This window comes from Balaenoptera acutorostrata, chromosome 3 (assembly GCF_949987535.1).
Source record: "Balaenoptera acutorostrata chromosome 3, mBalAcu1.1, whole genome shotgun sequence".
NCBI classification, from domain to species: domain Eukaryota; kingdom Metazoa; phylum Chordata; class Mammalia; order Artiodactyla; family Balaenopteridae; genus Balaenoptera; species Balaenoptera acutorostrata.
In genome coordinates this window covers 84,939,740-84,965,368 of record NC_080066.1, presented here as the reverse complement: position 1 = coordinate 84,965,368, position 25,629 = coordinate 84,939,740, and the positions used below count along the sequence as shown (strand labels likewise).

At 39.4% G+C, this 25,629-nt stretch overlaps 1 protein-coding gene across 3 annotated transcripts in view; it reads left to right on the top strand.

The window, feature by feature from the left end:
- TMOD3 (tropomodulin 3) overlaps positions 1-25,629 on the top strand; it is an 87,851-nt gene that overhangs the window by 26,229 nt on the left and 35,993 nt on the right. For 2 of the 3 annotated variants that reach the window (XM_007194885.2, XM_007194883.2), the window contains exons 2-3: positions 12,265-12,458; positions 17,273-17,429. In XM_007194885.2, the coding sequence (XP_007194947.1) occupies positions 12,333-12,458; positions 17,273-17,429 (283 nt within the window). In that variant the 5' untranslated portion in view covers positions 12,265-12,332. Of the gene's footprint in view, positions 1-12,264; positions 12,459-17,272; positions 17,430-25,629 lie in introns of those variants that run through there. The other variant, XM_057543347.1, reaches the window with a different exon arrangement.

The window sequence follows — 25,629 nt, the reverse complement described above, 5'->3', positions numbered from 1 at the left end:
ATAATGTAGAGGGAAATACAGGGTAAGAAAATAGAGATTGCCTAGTGCAGTAGTGGAGGGGCCTGTGGGAGTTGATATTTTATATATAGTGGACAGGGAAGTCCTCTCTAAGCAATTGATATTTAAGCAGAGATCTTAAAGAAGTGAGGGAACAGGTCATTTAGCTGTTTCAGGGAAGAGTTTTCCAGGTAGAAGGAACATCAAGCGCAAAAGCCCTCAGGCAGGAGTATGCCTGGTTTGTTGGAGGAAGAGCAAGAAGATCAGTGTTGCTGAAGTGCTGTGAGCAAAGTGGAGAATGGTTGGAGATGAGTTGAGGCTTAGTGGGGTGGGGGGATTGTGTATGGCCTTGTGGACCACTGTAAAGCCATTTGGCTTTTATTCTGATTGAGATGAGATGCCATTAGAAGATTGTGAGTAGCAGAAGTAATGGAATCTGGCCAGTTCACACAAGAACCTGTACACAAATAGACACTTTATTTGTAGTAGTCAAGAACTGTCTTTCAACATCTGAATGGTTAACCTGCAGAAAATACATACCATGGAATACAATTTTAAAAGTGAACTATCGATACACAGCAACTTGGACGAGTCTTTAGGAATTTATACTTAGTGATCCCTAAGGTTACATATTGTATGATCCTATGTATATAGCATTTTTTAAATAACTTAATTTTAGAAATGGAGGGCAGATAAGTTGTTTGCCAGGGGTTAGAGAAGGAGATGAGTGTGGTTATAAAAGGACAATATGGGGAATCTTTGTGGTGTTGAAACTGTTCAGTATCTCCACTGTAGTGGTGGATACACAAACCTAAAAGGTGATAAAATTGTATGGGGCATACTATACACACATATACACAAATATGAGTACAAGTAAAACTGGAGAAATCAGAAAAAGATCAGTGGACTATATCAATGTCAATATGCTCATTGTGATGTACTATAGTTTTGCAAAATGTTGCCATCAGGGGGAACTGGACAACGTGTTCAAGGGATCCCTCTGTGTTGTTTCTTACAACTGCATATGAATCTATAACTATCTCAACAAGAACTTCTTAAAAAGAATAAGGTAGCTCTGGTACCTTTGCAGAAAATAGACTATAGACTATATGGGCATTAGAGTGGGAGGAGGAGCCCCAGTTAGGAGGAGATTGCAGTGGTCCAGGAAAGAGATGTTGATGACTTGGACCAGAGTGGAAGCAGTGGAGATGCTAAGTCCATGATGTTTTAAAGATAGAGCCAAATGTTTGATGGATCAGATGCGGAGTCTGAGAGAAGTCAAAGTTAACTCCAAAATTTGTGGACTGAGCAACTAAAAGAATGGAGTTGCTGTTTATTAAATGATAAAAACATGGCAAGAGCAGGTCTGGGGGAGAAAATTAAGAGTCTGCTTTGTACATTCACATTTGAGATACCTGTTAGCCATCCAAGTAGAGTTGTTACATAGGTAGTTATTTTTAAGTCTGGAGTTGGGGAGAGAGGTCCAAATTGGAGATATAAATCCAAGAGTTGTCAATGTATGAAATCACCTAGGGAGTGAATATAGAAAGAGAAGCTGTCCAAAGAACTTAAGTCCTGGGGGCACTCCCACATTTAAAGGTAGGAAAGATGAGGAGGAACTAGCAAAGGAGAATGAGGTGGGAGAGTCAGAGAGATAAAGGGAGACCAAGAGAAAATAATGTCCCCACGGCCAAGTGAGAAAAGTGTTTTAGGATAAAGGAGTGATCTGTTGTCAGATGCTGCTTCTCATAGGTGTCGTAAGACGAGGGCTAAGAATTGACAGCTGGCTCTGTATCTTGATTATGGTGGTGGTTGTACAACTCTACATTTACTCTGCATTTCTCAAAGCTCACAGAACTGTACATCAGAATGATGTACAGTTCTATATGTAATTTATAAAATGTAATAATATACTGTATGTAATTAATAAAATCTTTTAAAATTAAAAAAAAAAAGAATTGACAGCTGGATTTGGCACCATGCAGGCCATTGCTGACAAGGTCACTTTGGGTGGAGTAAGTGCTGGGAACAAAAGCCAAACTGGAGAAGGTATAAGAGAATAAGAGGGAGGGAACTTGGGGTACCAAAAACAGTTCTTTCAAGGAATTCTGCTCTAAAGGGGAGCCAAGAAATTGTCGGGAGGGGGATGCGAAGTGTCTGGAGGGGGATATGAAGTCAAAGGAATGTTTGTTTTTAATTTGGGAGGTATGTTACAGTCTATATGCTGATGGGCATGATCCTGTAGAAAAAGGGCCCAATTATTGAAGTGATCTTGTATAAATGAGCATGGATGGGATTTGGTCACAGGCAGTGGGATTGGCCTTAGATAAGAGTCTGGACAGTTTATCTATAAAAACAAGAGAGAAGATAGAGTATATGAGAACAAATTTAGGTCGGTTGGTAGATATAGCAGTGGGAGCTTAGATATCCTTTTATGATTGCTTCTATATTGTCAGTGAAATATTAAGGTAGGGGCTTCATCTGAGAGTGATAGATAAGAAATATTAAAGGTCTGAGGGAAAAGACGAAGTAAAATAGTCAGATTGTGGGAGAGTGACTGCACTAGGGAAATGCAGTGGGATTAGTAGGCAGCACTCTTTGATGTTAGTGGTGATAAATATTAAATATGGCTGGTCAGTTGGTGTGTTTTTCTCCTGCTTTATCTGTCACCCTGGTACAGGTGAGGAGTAGGAAGAGCGTTTTAACCAGGATTGGGGTTTTGCTAGAGGAGTTCCAGAGAGAGAGAGAGGATCAAAGAAATTGAGAGTTATGGAGGGGTACAATTATTGGTAATGATTAGAACTAGGTTACAACCATAGGGATGTAGAGCTGAGGTAGGGCAGAGGACGGGACCATCAGAAGAGAGAAGGTCAAGGAACTCAGAGACTAGGTGATGAGGGTCAGCCGTGTGAATCTTGAAATCACAGTGATTGCTGGGTGCCAAATTCATGATCATCTCTTCTTCAGCAGTTTGACTATAAGTATTAAAAATATTGGAGAGAAAAATAAGTTAGGAACAGTAATTGTATAATATTTTAAAAAAAATCATGACAGAATATTTGCTTGTTTCACTTTTTAGTCTCAGCTCTTTGCAAAAGATGATGCCAGAAATAGTATTAACATAGACAGGCACTTTTGTTTAGCCTACAAATATATTTAAAGGCCATAGCCAGCAATTGTTTTATTTAGTAATTTTTTATTGGTTTATTTTGTTTCGCTAATTGGTTATTATTATTATGGGTGTTCAAGATTTGTCATATGAGAACAGTTCACAATGTGGATCTCAAAACAAACGATTATGAAAATATTAACCAGGAACCTTTTTTTTTCCAGACCTAGAAATATAGGTGGCATAGGGCCATGTTCAGCTCTTCAGAAAAAATAGGTATGGAACAACAACAACAGAAATTATTAAATACTAACTGAAGTTAACACAGAGGTCATCCCTTAGGGCATCTTTTGTCCTTATCTCCTTACAGCCAATCTGTGAACAAGTCCTTTTGGCTTTGCTTCTAAAATATGTCACATGTTTTTTTCCACTTCTATCTCCACAGCTACAACTTCAAGCAAAGCCACCATTGTTTTTCACCTAGATTGCTGCTGTTAGCGGAGTCCTAGGCTGAGAGGGTTGCGAGAGACCTTTAGATCTTGGCTTAAAAGTCACCTTTCAGAACAGTCTATCTGAACCACTTAAAGTAACTTTCCTGACCCTCACTTCTCCTATAGCATTGTCCTGGGTTTTTCCTTATCATGTTTATTGCTATCTGTTATTACCTTGGTTTTTTGTTCATTGTTTTTTGTCTTTCCACCACCTTTAAAATAAACTGGAGCAAGGAACTTGTCTGTCTTGTATACTGCTTATGCCTATTGTCTGGAACAAGTCAATTCCTGGTACAGAAGATGTTCAAAAATATTTGTTGAATGAACAGTAAATATATTGGAAAACAAATAATCACCTGGGAATCTTGTGACAGAAAAAAAGATGTTTCTGATCTGGCGGGTCAGGTTGGTTCAGTACCCAGGGGTCCTAGGAGAAGCCAGTGAGGAAAAGACACGCAGTCTTAAGCCCAGCACATCTGAAGAGTGAGGCTTGGTATCTCCCAAGGAGGAAATTCATTTCTACTCAAAAGAAAATCAAATCATCATCAGGGCATGTATTTAATTTCAGAGGTCTGGTGACTGATAATCAGATGTTTTTCTTTTGTTTTAGCTAGGGAAGATTAGACAGCAGAGAACTCTGAGCCAAAATGGTTTGACACTGAGGGAAGAAAAGATGAACAATGCAGAGTCTATAAAGGATTAGCAGAAGTATCAAGGACTGATTATCAGTGCCTTTTTAGTTGTGATAAGGGAAATAGAGTGAGGGAGCAAGAGGGATACTAGAAATCTGGGGCAGGTAGAGGGAACTACCAAAAAAGGGAAAAGAGACTGATATATGATCCAATTAAATCAAATTTGGCTTAACTATGTGTAACCACGTACTGCACCTGGTGATGGCAACCCAGTAAGAAATGAGATCTAGGAGAGAATCTCTCTTGTTCAAGGGGCTTACAGTGTCCAGCAAGAGAGACAGAAGATGACCTAATACACTGTCATTGTTGGTTTGACATGAGATAGAGGGTGTCTTTAGGAGTAGCTGGCCAGCCATCTTTGGGATAGGATTTCATGTGATGGTCCTCAGCTTTGCTTTTGCAGAGACCTGATTTCAATCCACCAATAGGTGCCTAATTTCTTAAAAAGTGACCCATACTAACCACACTCATAAAAGACTGGTGCATAAGTCAAAACATCAGTTTATTAATTTACAGTGAGGAAAACTACATGAATAGCCAAGTTTGAATTAGAAGATTACTTGGTGAGCACGGAGAGGAGTAAGGGGAGTTGAGTGATGTAAATGTCGAATGACATCAGGCATTGGCCATCTGATGCTTCTTCATATGGGACATATAACTGCAGTGGGAACCAGCCAATCGCATCTGCTGGTCAGGATATCATGCCTCCCTTGTGCTTCATGAACATGGCCAAATCTTGCTTAATGAACCCCATTTTCTTTTTTTTTTTCTTCACAATTTACATTTTTAAAAAAAATTTTATTTATTTATTTATTTATGGCTGTGTTGGGTCTTCGTTTCTGTGCAAGGGCTTCCTCCAGCTGCGGCAAGTGGGGGCCACTCTTCATCGCGGTGCGCGGGCCTCTCACTATCGCGGCCTCTCCTGTTGCGGAGCACAGGCTCCAGACGCGCAGGCTCAGTAGTTGTGGCTCACGGGCCCAGTTGCTCCGCGGCATGTGGGATCTTCCCAGACCAGGGCTCGAACCCACGTCCCCCGCAGTGGCAGGCAGACTCTCAACCACTGCGCCACCAGGGAAGCCCCCCATTTTCTTTTATTTGCCAGCTTACTGCCTACTTTCCATGGTTGTGTTACCATCATGCTATAGTCATTTGTTCTATCTACTTTTTTGGGAAACATTCTCTTATCGTATGTTGATCTTATCAGTTGAAGATACTAATCTTTCCTGGGGGTCCGATCAAACGGAGAGCAGGGAAAATTTCAGGGAAGATATGTATGACATTTTAGCTAGGCCTTGAAGAATATGTAGGGGTTTGAGGACAGAGGTAAATGAGAAAGAGTGCATGCATTGTGGAGAGAGGGAACGAAATAAGCAAATAGCATAGAGACCTAAAACTTTGGGGCCTATTTGGCCTATAGGCTATGTGATGGTGAGCAGCCAGAGATAATATAATAGAAAGCTAGCTGGGTCCTGGTTGTGAACTACTATCTCATGCTGAGGAATTTGGACTTTATCTTGTAGGTCAGGGCTTGGCAAACTTTTTCTGTGAAGGGCCAGATAGTAAATACTTCAGGTTTTACAGACCATATGGGTCTCTGCTGCATTTATTCAACTTTGCCATTGTAGCACAAAAGCAGCCATGGACAATACGTAAGTGAATGAATGGGACTATGTTCCAGTAAAACGTTATTTACAGCCATAGGCAGCAGGCTGAGTTTGGCCCACTGACACTGTACTTTGCCTAACCCCGTTGAAGGTACTATGAGTCTATTTTAGATTTTTGAACTAGAGAACAACATGATCACATGTGTGCATTTAAGAGAGAACAGATAAGAGGCTGAACTCTGAGCCTGCCCTGTTGAAATAGTGATGAAATGGGGGTTAACACCTCATATTTTGAGAGAATGTAACTTTGAATCACGTAATTCCAGGTTTTTTTCTTAATAGTCAGTGTCAAGACCTTACTCTATAAAAAAATGTGAAACTGAAGGAAAATAAGTGGAGATTGGTTAAATAGAGAAGTATTTCTCTTAAAAAATTATTGTGGATCCTAGTGTTAATTATTTTTGCAAGAACTAAATTGCCATCGATGGGAATATGGTACCGACTGCTTCAGTACAAGTTCTCTTTGAGTTCACTGTGCCTCTCTGACCATCTACCATGTACAGGTATAGCTCTTCTACTATTTTTCTTTTTTATACAGATTTTTTAAAATTTTATTTATTTTTTTATTTTTGGCTGCATCGGGTCTTAGTTACAGCACGCGGGATCTTCGTTGCAGGATGCTGTATCTTTCGTTGGGGCGTGTGGGCTTCTCTCTAGTTGTGGCATGCGGGTTTTTCTCTCTCTAGTTGTGGTGCTTGGGCTCCAGAGTGCGTGGGCTCTGTAGTTGAGACGGGCTCTGTAGTTGAGGCGCATGGGCTCAGTAGTTGCAGCACTTGGGCTTAGTTGCCCCGCGGCATGTGGGATCTTAGTTCCCCGACCAGGGATCGAACCTGCGTCCCCTGCATTGGAAGATGGATTTTTGACCAGTGGGGGAGTCCCCTTCTACTCTTTTTCTATGTTTGAATCTCAGAGAAACCTTTGGTTACGTAGTGCTGCGTCTCCATTTTGTGCAAATGCATCATTTAGGTATTAAGACTAACTCTGTATTAGTTTAGAGCAATTAAGGCAGGTCTACCTGGTGCTGATGCAATGATAAATATAAATGTAAATATGGCATCTGAAATCTCACAACAGTGCTTCATTTAAAGTGATCCCAAAGATCTAGAATACAGCTATTTAAAAAGTATCTAAATAGAAGAATCCACCTGGAAATTAGCAGGGTCCTGAAAGTCTTGTGTGAAAAGTAAGGAGGATTCTAGAGACTAGTAATACACGAAAAGGAAGTTGGTTAATGGAATGAAAGCTCTTGGCCCAGAATACTCCAGGAGTTTCCTTCTGTTCCTTGGTATTGCCTCCGCTAACTGAAATCCAGTGAAGCAGTGGCCGAGTGAAAAGGAAAGCGTACCATGGCAACAGTTCTCATAGACTTTGGGGACTATTTTAACAAAGTTCTTCAGCCTGTGAGTAGGGCAAGATAGACTGCCACAAGAATGTGAGACCTAGTTGTCAGAATTTACAAATTTATGAAGTCAGTTCCTCTAGAGCAGTGCCTCTCAAAGCCTAGTTCCTGACCGGCTGTATCAGCACCACCTGGCAGCTGGTTAAAAATGCAGATTTTTGGCCCTACCCTAGACCTATTCAATCAGGAAACTGGGGGTGGGGCCCAGGGGTGGTGTCCTAACAAGCCCTCCAGGGGGTTCTGATTCAGTCTAAAACATGAAAACCACTGCTCTAAAAAGTGAGTTAAGGATGGAGAATTAAACAGTCTGATCATACCAGAATTTCAAGTTAAAAGATTTTCTACATCCGCCTGAAAGTTTACCTAACTTATCTAGCAAAACTAACTTTTGCTTATATACAACCTTTAGAAAAAAAAAAAAGACTGAGAATATTATGCTTAAAAAAATCTATTCCTGTGCTCTGTAGATTATGAAGTGTATTTTTATGAAATGTATTTTACATTAGCTTGGGGATTAAAAAAAGTTCCTGTAGACCCAGTGTAGATTTAAGATACTTTTCTAGCACACTGGTTGAAACCATTCAGAATTTGTTCCCCTTCCGGTATACAGGTGTCAGAGGACAAGCAAGAGAAGACATGTTATCCATGGGACAGAAAGCAGAGCAAAGCACGGCTTCCAGAGCTTCCCTTCTTAAGGAGTTCTGAGCTTCTCTTGCTAATACTTGGCACATTGTCAGCACACAGATAATCCTCAGTGAAGGATGAGAGTTGAGAGGGAAGGTAACAATCAAGTTAGAGACTCTGAGAATGTGAACACTTGTGGTGAGTCTTGAGCAGCATTAGGTAGGATGAGCAGCAGTTGGTTGCTTTCTACTGAAGCAGAATTGAAGCTTCTGGGAAGCTCTGGTGTAGTACCTGGAAGTTCTTGGCAAGATTTCATAATCCGAACTTGAAGGAAATGCCTTTCCATTGCTTTGAAAAGGAAAAAACAAGCCAAAGAAGTAAATTCCTTAAATAATTAAATGAAAAACACTTTGATATGTTTCCCCCTAGAAATACCTTAATAAACTAATGAGTTAAAAGAAAATGGAAGAGATTTTTAACATATAACTGACAAGATTAGTATGCAGAATATAGTAAAGAGCATCTATTTTTTTTTAAAAGATAACACAATATAAAAATGGGCAAAGAGGGCTTCCCTGGTGGCGCAGTGGTTAAGAATCCGCCTGCCAGTGCAGGGGACACAGGATCGAGCCCTGGACTGGGAAGATCCCACATGCCTCAGAGCAACTAAGCCTGTGCGCCACAACTACTGAGCCTGCGCTCTAGAGCCTGGGAGCCACAGCTACTGAGCCCTCCTGCCACAACTACTGAAGCCCATGTGCCTGGAGCCTGTGCTATGCAACAAGAGAAGCCACTGCAATGAGAAGCCCGCTCACCGCAACAAAGAATAGCCCCCACTTGCTGCAACGAAGACCCGATGCAGCCAAAAATAAATAAACTAAATAAATTTATTAAAAAAAAAAAAACGGGCAAAGATTCTTCACAGACTAAGGAACACCACTATGTCTAAGTGACTAAGGCCAAGAACGTATGAAAATATACTCAACCTCATCATAACTCAGCAAAATGCAAATTAAAACCACAATGAAATATCATTTCACATCCACCAGAATGGGCAAAAAACCCCACAATAACTGATAATATCAACAGTCAGCAAGGACGAGCAACATGAAATTGTCATGCATTGAATCTTCTAGGAATGTGAATTGGTACAACCACTTTGAAAATAGTTTGACATTACCTAGTAAACTTGAGTAATACCATACCCTTTTCCCAGCAATTCCATTCCTAGGTTTGGACAACTTGGAGAAACTCTTGCACATGTATACCAGGAAATAGGTAACAGCAGAAAAATAGAGTAGGAAAGACTACAAGTAATTCAGATGTTCATTTATATAACAGAATATGATATAGAAATGAAAATGAAAGAAGTTCAGCTCTAAGCATGAACTCAAAGCAATGCTGAGTGTAAAAACCAAGTCACAGAAGGATACATACTGTGTGAGTCCGTATATATATATATATATATATATATATATATACACATGTATATATATGTGCAAAAGAAAGCAAAACTAAAACTGTTTAAAGATATGTACATTTAAGGTAAAACTGTAAAGAAAGTAAGGGAATGATTAATTCAGAATTCAGTACAATGGCTCCTTCTTTTGGGGGAAGAGATGCAACTGGAAAGGGGAACATGAGAGTACAAAGTAATGTTTTCTTTCTGAGGTTGGGTGGTGTGTTCATGGTGTTCATTTTATTAATCTTTAAGCAATGCTATAAACATGCTTTGTGTGACAGATTTTACTTTGGGATAAGGAGCCATCTCTTGGAGTAACCTGTTTAGTCACTCTAAGGAATGTCATGTTCCAAACCTATAGACCCTGCATGGCATATAACATTGCCTTTGCCCCTAACACCTCATTCCTATCATATTGCCCATTATAATACCTTATTAGTAGGATGACCATTGAATTTATGGCCCAAACTGGAACACTTGAGAGTAAAGTGAGGGGATGCTCAAAATAATTAATATGTATTTCTTTGAAATATTTATTGAACAAGAAGTTGGTTTTATTGTATGTTATAAACCTCAAAAATAAATTATATTAAACTACATTAAAAACTTTTTGGATTGATTGTCCAAACATTAAAAAATGGTGAAAACTAAGTAATTACTCATGGTACCTATTCTTGTACTTTTATCAATTTCTTACCCTTATCTGTCTCAAATACCATATTATTGGTATTTTAATAAAGGGAGTATTTTTTCAAAATGTTCTTCTATTTATTTTTTCTCCTAACATTGCCTGCCACCTTCTTTATTTTATTTTATTTTTTTAAAGTGAATTATTTATGTATGTATGTATGTATGTCTGCGTTGGGTCCTCATTTTTGTGCACGGGCTTTCTCTAGTTGTGGCGACAGGGGGCTACTCTTCGTTGCGGTTCACGGGCTTCTCATTGCGGTGGCTTCTCTTGTTGTGGAGCACGGGCTCTAGGCGCGTGGGCCTCAGTAGTTGTGGCACATGGGCTCAGTAGTTGTGGCTCGCGGGCTCTAGCACGCAGGCTCAGTAGTTGTGGCACATGGGCTTAGTTGCTCAGTGGCATGTGGGATCTTCCCAGACCAGGGCTTGAACCTGTGTTCCCTGGATTGGAAGGCGGATTCTTAACCACTGCACCACCAGGGAAGTCCTGTGCCACCTTCTTTAAAATTGCATTTTACGGTTAATATATTTGAAAGTGCTGATACCTTCTATTGAATCGTCTCCTCAGACTGTATTATTTTTAATTGAGAAAATACACTCTCAGGATACTTGGTAAGCTTGTTGTCTTAAAGTTGGAAATACAAAGGATGTTTACCAAACTTAGTAATGACAACAATGATAATTATGTGTTCAAAAAAGCGAAAAAAATCCAGAGTAACTGCTCAACCAATGAAGTGCCAGTAGAACAGGTGTAAGCCAGACCTGTCTTTGGCAGTTACACAAAATGCCTGCAATTTAACATCTGCATAAGCACAGCTCTGTTAATTTGCTTGTTATTGGTCCCAGATGCTTGCTAGCTGACAGACCCCTGTGGTGAAGCTTCCTGTCTTCATAGGAGATGAAAACACATAAAAGGGTCCATAAAATGTTACTAGTTTGAGGAGGAAAATGTATTAGTTAAAATATTAAGTTGGGAAAACTTGGGAGAAGGGAGTAGAAAGTATATCCAAACTTTGAAGTACTGGGCATTTTACAGCCAAGAAAAATTTAGCGAAATCAGGAAGTCTAAGGATTATTTCTTATTCACATAGGAACATTTTATGAGGCAAATGATCCACATATATGGCTAGAATTTATAGAAATACTTCATTTTTACTTCACGCTTTTTGCAGTACTTACTTTAAGTATTTTTTTTCCTATAGAATAGTCTTGCTATATCTGGAAAGATGCTGCTTTTTGAGTCACTTCATAGCTGTTTGGGAGGGATGAACATGGTGAGGAAATGGTGAAGATCCTTTCCTACCACCAGACCCTCCTGACCAATCTTGCCAGTCAGTGGATGACATATCCCAGCATGGTTTTGAGTATTTTGCTGAAACATTTTCAGAATGCTATGTTTTTTTCCTTTAAAAATGCCTTTTCCTAATAAGAATGCTAGTATGTATTGGTTAGAATACATCTAATATTTCATATTTAAAAAATAATCAGTGCACTTTCTTCAGAATTTTCTTTTATTTCGACTTGTAACCTAGATTACTTTGCCAAATAAATGTATTGTTTTCATAATGCAACAAAATATAAATTAGAAGAAAAAATGCAAAAAATTTTTTTAAATGAACCTTCTCAAAAAATGTTTTTTCCAATGGCCATTCCTCCCATGGAGAGTATATTAATCTCTCTCCTATATTAATATTGAGTCAGAAAATAATGTTCTAAGCAATTTACAGGAAAACAAGCATGCCTCAAACATACTGTGCTTAAACAAAGTATTCTGGTAGCAATCATTTGAAACCAATTGATGGAAAAAATTATATTTTGGCACATATTATAAGTTCTTCCCCCCTAAAACTCAGTTATCAGGAATCTAAATTCTGTCAAGTAGCTGTTTTAATGGATTTCAATTTTATTCTCTCCTTCCCCTCTTTTTTCCCAGTGTGGCTTTTTGTTTTTCTTTGGTTGCTTTTTGTCAACAAAAGACAAAAGATAAAGACATTGAATGATTCATAGGCAAGGATAGTGTGTGATACGTAGTCAAAGAATATATGACACATGGAAATTACATTTCATTTAACCTAAAATAGATCTAAGTAGGTGGGGATGACTTAATATTTTAAATGTTTTTGTTTCTTCTCTCCATAGCTTTAAGAAAAAAAATAAGAAATCACTTCTGACTGTACTAAATAGCAAAAATTAAGTGACTGCAAACCATGGCACTATCGTTCCGGAAGGACTTAGAAAAGTACAAGGACGTTGATGAAGATGAACTCCTTGGGAATCTATCAGAAATAGAACTGAAACAACTGGAAACTGTGCTGGATGATCTTGACCCTGAGGTAGGTGCTAGACAATAAAGAGAAATGAAATAATTTTTCAAACCCTTTGATACTAAGTAGCTGCCTTTGAACAGTTAGCTTTTCCATGACTTTTCCCTGACACTGCCATCCCCCTCCTCCTCTTTATCCAAATGAACTTTTGGCCTTCTGTACCCCCACTTCTGCCTGGTATCTCTAATGACATGACTGTTCTAAACTATTTTCTCCAACATTTTTATTTTCAAACATCTCCTGAAATTTTCTTCCCTTTAAGAAATCTTTTCTCTCTGGGCTGGGAAGAATGTTTTCGGTAAAATGCGACAGATTATTAGCTCTTTGACATACGCCAGCCTCTATGCCTCTTCAGGGCTTCTGTACCAGGATGGCTGCAGTGTAGAGAGTGTCTCTAGAGGGTCCTTCATGACCTTAAATCTAATTATTACCTTTCTGAAAGATGCTGACCAAATTGGATCAAAGTTTCTAGTTATTGGTAGAATAGATCTAAGCAGACTCTGGGCAATACTGCAATCCATGTAGAGCAGAACTGAATATATGAATATATGTTTTATTTTGCAAAATGGCTGTTGCTTACCTTATGCATTACATAAGGCTAAGGTGGAGACCCTTGACCCTGGAATTGTTAATCCCTGGTATGTTTGGAGCGGTTGTTGCAGCAGGGCGTGTGCGTCTGGGAGGCAGTGAGGGGAGAACACTAAGGTTGTGGCTTCTTGATCTGAAGGTAGTGGCTATTTGCTAGGCTGCTTTTCTTTACCACATTTTATTATGACAAGATATTGACTTTTAGTGCCTTTTAAGGACTGTGGTAAGAGCTTGTTTTATGAAAGTGTTCATGTCACTACCACACATTTATTTCCTGCTAGAAGGTTTTCTAATTTATGTTGAGAATTACACTCCTTTTCTCAGCATTACTTTAGCACTTGGGTAATGTGTCAATACCACTGATCAAATCCCTTAACCATAATTGTTACTATAAGGAAGATTTTTCAGTGCACCTAAGTCTGTGGGGTAACTCAGAATAACAGTGCTGTTTTGCAGGTTACAGCAGTATCTGCTCCAGGCAAGTCAACCTATCAGACCTATTTGAATCAAATAGTAGGAGCATAAGAGTTCATCTGGTCCAGGGTTTCTCAACCCTGGCGCTGCTGACATTTGGGGCTGGATAATTCTTTGCTGTGGGGCTGTCCTGTGCGTTGTAGGGTGTTTTGCAGCTTCCCTGGCCTCTACTCACAACATACTAATAGCATACCCTCCTGATTTAAAATGTACCTGGGATTCTGTTTTAATCAGGTCTGATAGGATACCATACATGGAAACTTCCTTGAAAGAAGAGTTTATTACTTTCAGTTCCCAACAGCAGGAGGCGCACCAAGCCACGCAGGGCCACATGGGGGAGCAGTTGGGTTGGTCAGGAGGTAAGAGTGAGGAGCAAGTGTGGCCCAGAACTTTTATTGTGGTTTCCAAGGGAAGGAGAAGATGAGACAGGGTGGGCAGATTTGAGCAAGTTTAGAATTGGATAGTTTGAATAATTTAATTTCAGTGGCTCTGGGCTACAGGAGTGGTCTCTAGTTGTCCAGTGCCTGGCCCTGGGCAGTTTAGGGCAGGGAAAGTATTGGCTTGGTGTGTGAAAGATGAAAGAGGTGGTCGGGGGTGTGGGCTCTGGATTGGTTGGTTTTCATATGAGAGGCACATGGCAGGGGATGGGGGGGAGTTGTTTGCTATCCCTAGGAATTAGTTAGCCCTGGGAGGGGCAGTCTTTCCAGGATTAGCAAGGCCCCCAAGATGTCAAAGCATCATAAAATACAGAAAATTTAAAAAGTGATTAATATGCCCTCCCCGCAACTGTGACAATCAAAAATGTTTCCAGATATTGCCAGTTGTCTCCTGGGGGATGAAAACACCCCTGGTTGAGAAACACTGATCTAGCGCTTGCCCTCTGTTTCACAGATGGAAAACAAAAGTTAGGTGACTTGCCTCAGTTATTACAATTAGGGAAAGAACTGAGACTAGATCCTTTACTACCTGATTGATCCCTGGCAGAGTCTAGTGGTCTTTCTGTTAAACTACAGTGAGTCCCCTTTAACTCGTGCTTTATTCTATAGGTCGAAAAGCTGATGGCTTATATTTTCTTCTTTGGAAATCCATGGCCTGCTTCTTGTATGGGGAGGCTTGGGTTCTAACTTCTGGATGTATTTTGCAGACTCCCCAACCCTAGTTGTAACTCCCCCAACCTCAGATACTGTTAGTTGAGACTAGAAGAACAGTGATGTTTACTGACAGCTTGCCACTCGTTGGGTGAAGTTTCTGGAAAGTGCTTCAGTAAAGGAACAGGGGAGACAAGAGGGCCAGGGCAGCAGCAGCTACTTCAACCAGAGGAACACACTGTACCTTACAACGTCTCAGAAGGTAGATAAGAGAAGAGCAGGTGAAGTTTGTATATGGTGCTATTCTGTTATATTTTGGAGGGCTGTTTTACTTTCCTTATGCTGCATTCAATATATTTATTTGCTAACTTACTGTGTTTTCTCAAAACCTCTGTCTCAAAAAGACAGCCAGCCAGCCTAGGCAAAAGGTAGTTTTTTCGTTTCTAAGACTGGGAATAAATTATTACAACAAAATTCCACTGCAAGGGAGAAGCATGTAATTTTCAGTGGCAGTCATTTTAATGAGATTTTTGTCTATGTGTTAAGTAATTATGATCCATTAACTTTCTTGATTAAAGTGTGCTTCTAATAAAGCTTAGCTCATGGCCTCCAAAGCCAGTTAGCTCTCATTTATTTTGTGGTCAAAGACTGTATTTAAGGAGCCAGGATTCCAGCTAACATATCATTTAAAACCTGTATGTTTGACATGGGCTTGAACAGGCAGGTGGTATAATGCAACTCCATTGCTACCACCATGAAGTAGCAGTATGTATACATGTGCCTTATTGATGGTGAAGGAAAGTAACATATTAATTTGCCTTAACGAGCATTTTTCTTTAAAAGTATTCTCAAATCTTTATTCAATAAATATTGGGGTGGGGGGCAACCTATAGATCTCAGGTACTATGCTAGGCTTAGGGGTATGAGAGTGATCAAAACAAATGTGGTCTTTGCCCTCATGATGTATAGTCTGGTAGGAGTGTGAGGAATTAGACATTAATCAAGTAATCGTGCCATATATAAGAGCATATAATGGGAGGTCAGGAAAAGCTTTCCTTGGGGGAATGGAGCTGCAGTCTGAAAAATGAGTTGCAAAAGAGGATGGACAGAGCATTCCAGGGAAAGAAGTATATAGCACGTACAAGGGAGGAACAAGGGCTGATGTGGTTAGAATGGAGAGGGTGTGTGAGATGAGGCTAGGGTAACCTTGGGGGGTGGGAGTGAAGGTTGAAGAGTATCAGCAGCTGATCCAGGGAGACCAGTTGGGAGGCTAATGTAATAGTCCCTCCCAGCTTGGATCATCGCGTAGACCAAAGTAATGGTATTGGAGATGAAGAAAAGTTAGACAGTTTTTTAGGAAGTAAAACTGGATAGGACTTGATGGTTTGTTGAGAATGGATTCCTCATGTGTAGGTCTTGTCCTGATTTCAAAGTCTGAGGGTAGAAATCTTGTGTTTCTTTTTTATATTCCTATAGACAGTTTTGTGTTGTAGAGACATTTTTGGTGCATGGTTAGGAAAAACCTCTTTTGTATTTCATCTTGATAGGTGAGCTTTCTGTGTTATGCACACACCATTACATGAGGAAAACACAAAGGCGAATTTTATGAAAATTATTGTGGATTTCAGCAAATGGCCCAAGTTGAAGTGCCATATTTTCCAGTTACAAAATGAGTATTTCTTATTATCATTATCCATACAAGATCACTCTTTGTAATGAAAAATGACCTTACAACACCTAGGAGATTCAGCATCCTTGCCAATATTGTGAGGTGTTGTAGAACAGAGCTGGCCCTTTTGTGTAACTTTTCTGGCTGCCTCCCATTTTCAAAGCAAAGAATACTTGGGAATTGTGAGACAAGGTAGTATCACCTCTTCGGTTTTTGACTAGCGAAAAGATGCACCTCACATTGTTTAGGCACCACTTGTTATTCCTGGGCTCAGTGAAAATACAGAGTAGGGACTAAAAGAGACAACTTTAGTCCATTGCCTCTCACCCCTCCCCCACTCTCAGTTACTCCATGCACTCAAAAAGGCTGTACCCAGGTGGAAACCTAGGGATATAACTCTTGCCGTGAGACTCTCTGAGTGTCTTGAGTAGCAATGACAGTGGTTGCTGCAAATACGTCCTAGTGCTGATGTATACACACATACGTACACATAGAAGTTGAACCTTTGCATTTAAACACAAACAAGTAAACATTAATATCCTGATACCCTACTGTATGATACACATGTTTTTCTTCTGAGAAAGTCTTCATGATGAAATAGCAGACATTATGAAGGACTATGAGGTATATAGTCATTTAACATTCTTTTGCAATGGAATTCTTTTCTATGTTTACATATATGCTGAGCTGTTATTAAGCATTACAAACTATTTTTCATTACTGTCCCAGGATACTTAAAAAGTAAAGGGTGTTTCCTGCTAGTAGAATACTTTCTGAAGAAAAGGTGCATGTGCCTATTTTAATAATAATGTAAGTGAATTCTACCTAATTTTAAAAAACGTTGTTTGGAACACTTTTATGTTGCTGCCCTAAAACCCTGTAATGAAGTCTTTAATGCCTACATCCCATTCTAGTCTATAAATCTTTCTTAGATGGTAACATCTGGACGTATATAGCATTGGCATTCTTGCTGGTCATAATGGCTGATTCATTCTCTTTGGCAGAATGCCCTTCTGCCTGCAGGGTTCCGGCAGAAGAACCAGACATCAAAGTCTGCCACAGGGCCATTTGATAGAGAACACCTCCTTTCATATCTGGAAAAGGAAGCTTTGGAGCATAAGGACAGGGAAGACTATGTGCCCTACACTGGAGAAAAAAAAGGTAAGCACAGAATTTTGAAGTCATTATTTGACCGCGCTTGATTTTTCTGCTTACAGGTAGGACTGGAGAAAATATTTTTAGAGGTGCATCATTGATAGCCTCAAACATATGATACTGTTGACTTTAAAAATTATTAGGGAACTTCCCTGGTGGCACAGTGGTTAAGAATCCTCCTGCCAACGCAGGGGACACGGGTTCGAGCCCTGGTCTGGGAAGATCCCACGTGTTGCGGAGCAGCTAAGCCCGTGTGCCACAACTACTGAGCCTGCACTTTAGAACCCACGAACCACAACTACTGAAGCCTGCACGCCTAGAGCCTGTGCTCTGCAACAAGAGAAGCCACTGCAGTGAGAAGCCCATGTACTGCAGTGAAGAGTAGCCCCCGCTCGCCACAACTAGAGAAAGCAAGTGCACAGCAACGAAGGCCCAACACAGCCAAAAATAAATAAATAAATTAATTCATTAAAAAAAATTATTAGGTAATTTGGGCACTTTCTTTACATTCACCGACTTGGCCAGTAAGTTCCTTGTTAATGATTTGTTAGTGAGGTTTTATTACACAGTGATTTTTAGTTCTCTTTAGAATTCTTTAGTTCTCAACTGTAACAAATATTAAAAGTGTACTGAGGTAAAATTTTAAATGCACTACTGTATTACAAAATGCAGTGATGTCAAAGTGCCACTCATGTCTAACTCCTGTCTTTAAAGTGGAATGCCATAAGAAAATTCAGGACATATTTTCAAAGACTCTTACCCTACAGCCTTCCTTATTAATTCAGTGATCCATAACCATTATAATTCTAATTGTCAGTGCTTCATAATCATTACTTTCAGGAAATTCTTCTACTCCAAGTCCTTCCCATTGCAGATTTTTTGTTTTTTAATTTATTTTTTTAATTTATTTATTTTTGGCTGTGTTGTGTCTTCATTGCTGTACTCAGGCTTTCTCTAGTTGCGGCAAGCGGGGGCTACTCTTTGTTGCGGTGCGCGGGCTTCTCATTGCAGTGGCTTCTCTTGTTGCAGAGCACGGGCTCTAGGTGTGAGGGCTTCAGTAGTTGTGGCACACGGGCTCAGTAGTTGTGGCTTGCAGGCTCTAGAGCGCAGGCTCAGTAGTTGTGGCAGACGGGCTTAGTTGCTCCGTGGCATGCGGGATCTTCCCGGACCAGGGATCGAACCCATGTCCCCTGGTTTGGCAGGCAGATTATTAACCATTGTGCCATCAAGGAAGACCCCCATTGCAGATTTTGACCTTAGCTAGCCTCAGTGGAGAAAGAGTACAGCTATAATTTAAAAAGCTGTCTATATAATTTTTAACATGAAGTAGGTTAAATTTCTCAGCTTTCAATACAGGTTGGCCTAAGAAGCCAGATTCTGCTTGCACTCCTATTTAAAATGCTGTGCATGGAACACTGGGGAGTGGTGGCAGCAGTAGAGTTGATCTTCAGCTCTTCCAGGCACTGTTTTTACATCTGAATCCTTACTAGGCCAGGCGGGGAGAATGGTTAGAGCATAGCGATTTCTCCTAGTAAGGCTTTAGCTTTTTATTTGGGAAGGAAGCCCTTCTGGCCACAACTCTGTTACATGACTATCCCTTAGCTGCAGGGGAAGGTGGAAAATTCATTTTAGTATTCCCACCTCTGTAATAGACGAAGGTTGTGAATGGCTTTTGAGTAGGTATTATTCCACAAGGTCTGCCCATGCCTTTTCAAAATTATCATCCCCAACCCCTCTGCTCTTCTTATCGACCCCACTTCCCCTTATCTCTAGTTGAGAATCACTACCTTAGATACTTGTATTAGGGTTCTCCAGAGAAATAGAACCAAAAGGATGTGTGTGTGTGTGTGTGTGTGTGTGTGTGTGTGTGTGTAGAGAGAGACAGAGAGATTTATTTATTCATTCATTCATTCGTTCATTCATTCCTTTTTGTAAAAATTGAGGTGTAGTTGATGTACAATTTATAAGTTTCAGGTATACAACACAGTGATTCACATTTTTAAAGGTTATATAGTTTTTAGTTTTTATATTTAGTTATTATAAAATATTAGCTATATTCCCTGTGCTGTACAGTATATCTTTGTAGCCTATTTATTTATTTATTTTAAAATATTTATTTATTTAGGCTGCGCCGGGTCTTAGTTGCGGCACGTGGGATCTTTAGTTACAGCATGTGGACTCGTAGTTGCGGCATGCATGCGGGATCTAGTTCCCCGACCAGGGATCAAACCCAGGCCCCTTGCATTGGGAGCTTGGAGTCTTACCCACTGAACCACCAGGGAAGTCCCTAGCCTATTTATTTTATACATAGTGGTTTGTACCTCTTAATACCCTATCCCTATTTTGCCCCCGCCCCCTTTTCTCTCCCCCTGGTAACCACTAGTTTGTTTTCTATATCTGTGAGTCTGTTTCTTTTTTGTTGTATTCACCAGTGTGTTTTATTTTTTAGATTCCACATATAAGTGATAACATGCGGTATTTGTCTTTCTCTGTCTGACTTATTTCACTAAGCATAATACCATCCAAGTCCATCCATGTTGTTGCAAATGGCAAAATTTCATTCTTTTTAATGGCTGAGTACTATTCCATTGTACATACATACCACATCTTCTTTATCCGTTTGTCTGTTGTTGGACACTTAGGTTGCTTCCATATCTTGGCTATTGTAAATAATGCTGCCATGAACATTGGGTTCATGTATCTTTTTGAATTAGCGTTTTTGTTTTCTTCAGATGTATACACAGGACTGGAATTGCTGGATCATATGGTAGTTCTATTTTTAGTTTTTTGAGGAACCTCCATGCTGTTCTCCACTGCGGCTGCATCAATTTACATTCCCACCAAGGGTTCCCTTTTCTTCACGTCCTCACCAACTTTTGTTATTTGTGGGTTTTTTTGATGATAGCTGTTCTGACAGGTGTGAGGTGATATCTCATTGTGGTTTTAATTTGCATTTCTCTGGTGATTATGACGTTGAGCACCTTTTTATGTGCCTGTTGGCCATCTATTTGTCTTTGGAAAAATATCTCTTTAGGTCTTCTGCCCATTTTTTAATCAGGTTGTTTGTTTTTTTGATGTTGTGTTTTATGAGCTGTTTATATATTTTGGGTATTAACCACTTATCAGTCATATCATTTGCAAGTATTTTTTCCCATTCAGTAGGTTGTCTTTTCATCTAGTCAGTGGTTTCCTTTGCTGTGCAAAAAGCTTTTAAATTTAATTACGTCCCGTTTGTTTATTTTTGCTTTTCTTTTGCCTTAGGCGACAGATCCAAAAAAATACTAAGATTTATGTCAAAGAGTGTTCTGCCTATCTTTTCTTCTAGGAGTTTATGGTTTCAGGTCTTACATTTAGGTCTTTAATCCATTTTGAGTTTATTTTTGTATATGGTGTTAGAGAATGTTCTAATTTCATTCTTTTACATGTAGCTGTCCAGTTTTCCCAGCACCACTTACTGAAGAGACTGTCTTTTCTCTATTGTATATTCTTGCCCCCTTTGTCATAGATGAGTTGACCATAGCTGCATAGGTTTATTTACGGGCCCTCTATGTGTCATGTTCCTCAGGCCAGGCCTTAAAAGCCATGTTACAGTATTGTAGACATGAAGAAGGGCAAGTTTACCTTGAACAATTGGAGAACTTTGGTTGCAGAGCTCTGTTTTGAAATATAGCTGAAAGACGGCTCTCGGCTTCTTAAAGCCACCCTGGAGCTCATCCTTAAATTGGTTGGCCTTGGTTATTCGTAGTCACTAATATGCCTTCCTTTCTTTGGGTCTTATCCCCAAGATTTTGATCACATTCCAGAAGATCCTCAGAATAATTCATCTACATCGTATTAGCATACCTTCCAATCAAGCTAAATGTGAATCCCCTCCTTAGCTCTGAGAATTCAGAAGCTTGTTTTTTTAAGCTGCCTCTCTAGTGACCCTTTACCTGAACACCTGGGTTGAGTCCCAGGTTTCTTACTTAATGGCTTATTTCACAGGAGATAGACTTTCAGATGGAGGATGCCTTCCCAGACAGAAGAGTTTCTCCTGGTTCTTCTTAAAACAGTTTGCAAACCTGTTAAGAAATAAAAGCATTTTACTGTTTTGGTGTACTCACACTAGTTAGAATCTGTGAAATGTGCCATTGTTCTCTAAACTAAATCGTTTTTCATACTAAGATGACTGGTTTCAGAGTTCAGTCCCCAATGGCAGTATTAGTTTTCTGTACCAGGGAATGCTACAGCGATTCACTCAGTTCCTTGAACTCCTTTCAAGTTATATGCCAGAATCTCATAGGGATCTCTCATTGTAAATTATTTTTAAAGATGACTACTCAATTCTCTTTTAAAAGAGAAATTGGGAACCACTAAAAGGAATAGTTATCCAGCTACTTTCTTATATTCTGAGACTAAATGATGATTAATTATACTTGTTATTTTTTAACTTAAAGACACACTCTTTCTGGAGCTAAAATTATACAGAACTGGTATGACAAAAGGGAATCCCCATAAAACTGAAAATTGGACATTTCATGATTTTTCTTTTTGACCATGAACAAAAGCTATACACTCATGCCAAATTTTATCTTTCTAGATCATCTCAGAATGCCTTGAAAAGACCTACAGAGTAAGAACACTTGAGGGTTGTTATATAGAGATATATTAGTAATTTCATTTTGTGATTTGTGAAATGGTTGTTTGTAATTGTACATTTTACAGAATTAAAAGCATATGTCAACATCTGAGAAGGAGGAATTCATCCTAATTAGGTGAAATTCAAGGCATTATGTCTTCGATGCATTTTGGGAACATTTTGTCCTACAGTAATAAATGTTCCGCTTTTAATAACTGCAATTTTGTTGACAGCAAAAAAGAAGGTATTAGGCAGCTAATAAGGCACAGCTGACAAAAGATGTATTAAGGATTGTTTTTAAGTGCATTGTTTACAGTAGAATCCACAATATACATCTGTTAAGCTCATCTAAATCTAACAAGCTCATGGTAGGAATGGTATCATGGTATCAAGTAATCTTGGTAGAGATTAATGGAAATGTCTTTGCTATGAGCCTACTATGTTCAAAATGTTGAGAAACTAAATGTTTAAGAAAATTAAAACAATAACATAATTGCAATATAATGTTCCTTTTACTTGAAGATATAATATTAAACTTTTGGGAAGCTTTTTACCTCTTTCTCCTTGAAATGTTGCAGAAGATGTAACTGAGGCATAGACCAAGGGTGAAGGAGAGTATTCACCCAGCTCTTTCTCATTCCTGAGAATGGTGAAAATGCAGAGTTCTGACTGGTTATTATTTCTCATCATATTTTTACATATCTTGAATATTCTGTCTTCAGGATAGATAAGGCTCAGAGCCTTGCCATGGATTTGACACTTAGAGAAATAATTGGGCCCAGTTTTTAATACTTCTTACTGACTCTCATTTTGCTTTGCTTTGCCAGGAGTCTTCCTCCCCACGTCGAACATCACACTTTACCCTTACCTAGCCTAAGACTTTTTTTCCCCTCATTGTCCCTTATTTCATAGACTAGAGCCTGATGCACCTTGTACACTCTCTCCTGTGCACCACCAAAGAATCCCTCCCTTCGAGCCACTGACACTCCTAGGTTGGGCTCCTCCCCTCCTTGAAGATCACGCCTGTGCTCCCAGTTGGCCCTTGGGGTAGAGCCATCTATTCTTTCTGGTGGTTTCCCTTCCTCTCCTGGATAAAGGAATGCCCTTGGGTTTTCTTCCCAAGAATCTCCTAGGCCCTGCTCTGTTTACTAAAGGTGAATTTAACCAGATTGCCTTAAACTAAGGGTTCTCATATACTTTCTAGATTACTTATTCACAGTTACCTTAGCCTTCCAGAAAACTTACTATAGTCACTCTTCTGAAAGATGCTTCCCTCATCTTTCTGAGTACATGATTTCTTTTTGGAGGAAAGGCAGACTTGATTCCTTAAACCAGAAGAATCATAGTTATAAACTGCCTAAATCAGCAGGATTATGTAACTGCGAGTGTGCAGTTGGTTTCCACTAAATTCAAGATAAAGACTGGCTCTATTTTTGTACTCAAATCTCATAAATTCTAAATGTCCTTTATATACCTCTAAAAAGTGGTCTTATCAGGCACTGATATGTAGAGTGGGCTATTTAAATTAGTCATGCAGATGCAGGCATCTTCTTTGGAGACTGGTCACTGTATCTTTTGAATGATTCACTCACTACTCCTTTGGGGTGAGGAGTTAGCCTGATGGATTGTTCATGTTTTATGGGAAACTTTCCCTGTATAAACATACCCACTCTGGATATTCCTTTCCCGCCAACATGTCTGTATATAATTTGCATACCACAGAATTTTGATTTTAATTGTTCCAGAATCATACACTGTGAGGCTGTGTTATTAGGTTTTTTCTTTTCTTCTTTTTTAATAGATCTTTATTGGAGTATAATTGCCTCACAATACCATGTTAGTTTCTGTTGCACAACAAAGCGAATCAGCCATATGCATACACATGTCCCCATATCCCCTCCCTCATGAGCCTCCCTCCCATCCTCCCTATCCCATCCCTCTAGGTCATCGCAGAGCACCAAACTGATCTCCCATGCTTTGCTGCTGCTTCCCACCAGCCAACTATTTTACATTCGGTAGTGTATATATGTTGATGCTACTCTCACTTTGCCCCAGCTTCGCCCTCCCACCCCATGTCATCAAGTCCATTCTCTATGTCTACCTCTTTATTCCTGCCCAGCAACTAGGTTCATCAGTACTTTTTTTTTTAGATTCCATATATATACGTTAGCATACGGTATTTGTTTTTCTCTTTCTGACTTACTTCACTCTTTATGACAGACTCTAGGTCCATCCACCTCACTACTAATAACTCAATTTCGTTTCTTTTTATGGCTGAGTAATATTCCATTGTATATATGTGCCACATCTTCTTTATCCATTCATCTGTCGATGGACACTTAGGTTGCTTCCATGACCTGGCTGTTGTAAAAAGTGCTGCAGTGAACACTGTGGTCCACGTCTCTTTTTGAATTATAGTTTTCTCAGGGTATACGCGCAGTAGTGGGATTGCTGGGTCATATGGTAGTTCTGTTTTTAGTTTTTTAAGGAACCTCCGTACTATCTTCCATAGTGGTTGTATCAATTTACATTCCCACCAACAGTGTAGGAGGGTTCCCTTTTCACTACACCCTTTCCAGCATTTATTGTTTCTAGCTTTTTTGATAGTGGCCATTCTGACTGGTGTGAGGTGATACCTCATTGTAGTTTTGATTTGCATTTCTCTAATTATTAGTGATGTTGAGCATCTTTTTGTGTTCCTCTTGGCCATCTGTATGTCTTCCTTGGTAAAATGTCTATTTAGGTCTTCTGTCCATTTTTTAACTGGACTGTTTGTTTATTTGATATTGAGCTCCATGAGCTGTTTGTATATTTTGGAGATTAATCCTTTATCTGTTGTTTCATTTGCAAATATTTTCTCCCATTCTGAGGGTTGTCTTTTTGTTTTGTTTATGGTTTTCTTTGCTGTGCAAAAGCTTTTAAGTTTAATTAGGTCCCATTTGTTTATTTTTGTTTTTATTTCCGTTACTCTAGGAGGTGGCTCTAAAAAGATCTTGCTGTGGTTTATGTCAAAGAGTGTTTTTCCTATGTTTTCCTCTAAGAGTTTTATAGTGTCTGGTCTTACATTTAAGTCTTTAATCCATTTGGAGTTTATTTTTGTGTATGGTGTTAGGTAGTGTTCTAATTTTATTCTTTTACATGTAGCTGTCCAGTTTTCCCAGCACCACTTATTGAAGAGGCTGTCTTTTCTCCATTGTATGTTCTTGCCTCCTTTGTCATAAATTAGGTGCCCATATGTGTGTGGGTTTATCTCTGGGCATTCTATCCTGTACCACTGATCTATCTTTCTGTTTTTGTGCAGTACCATACTGTCTTGATTACTGTAGCTTTGTGGTATAGTTTGAAGTTGGGGAGCCTGATTCCTCCAACTCCGTTTTTCTTTCTCAAGATTGCTTTGGCTATTCAGGGTCTTTTGTGTTTCCATATGAATTGTAAGATTTTTTGTTCTACTTCTGTGAAGAATGCCATTGGTAGTTTGATAGGGATTGCAGTGAATCTGTATATTGTAGTATAGTCATTTTCACAATATTGATTCTTCCAATCCAAGAACATGGTATATTTCTCCATCTGTTTATGTCATCTTTGATT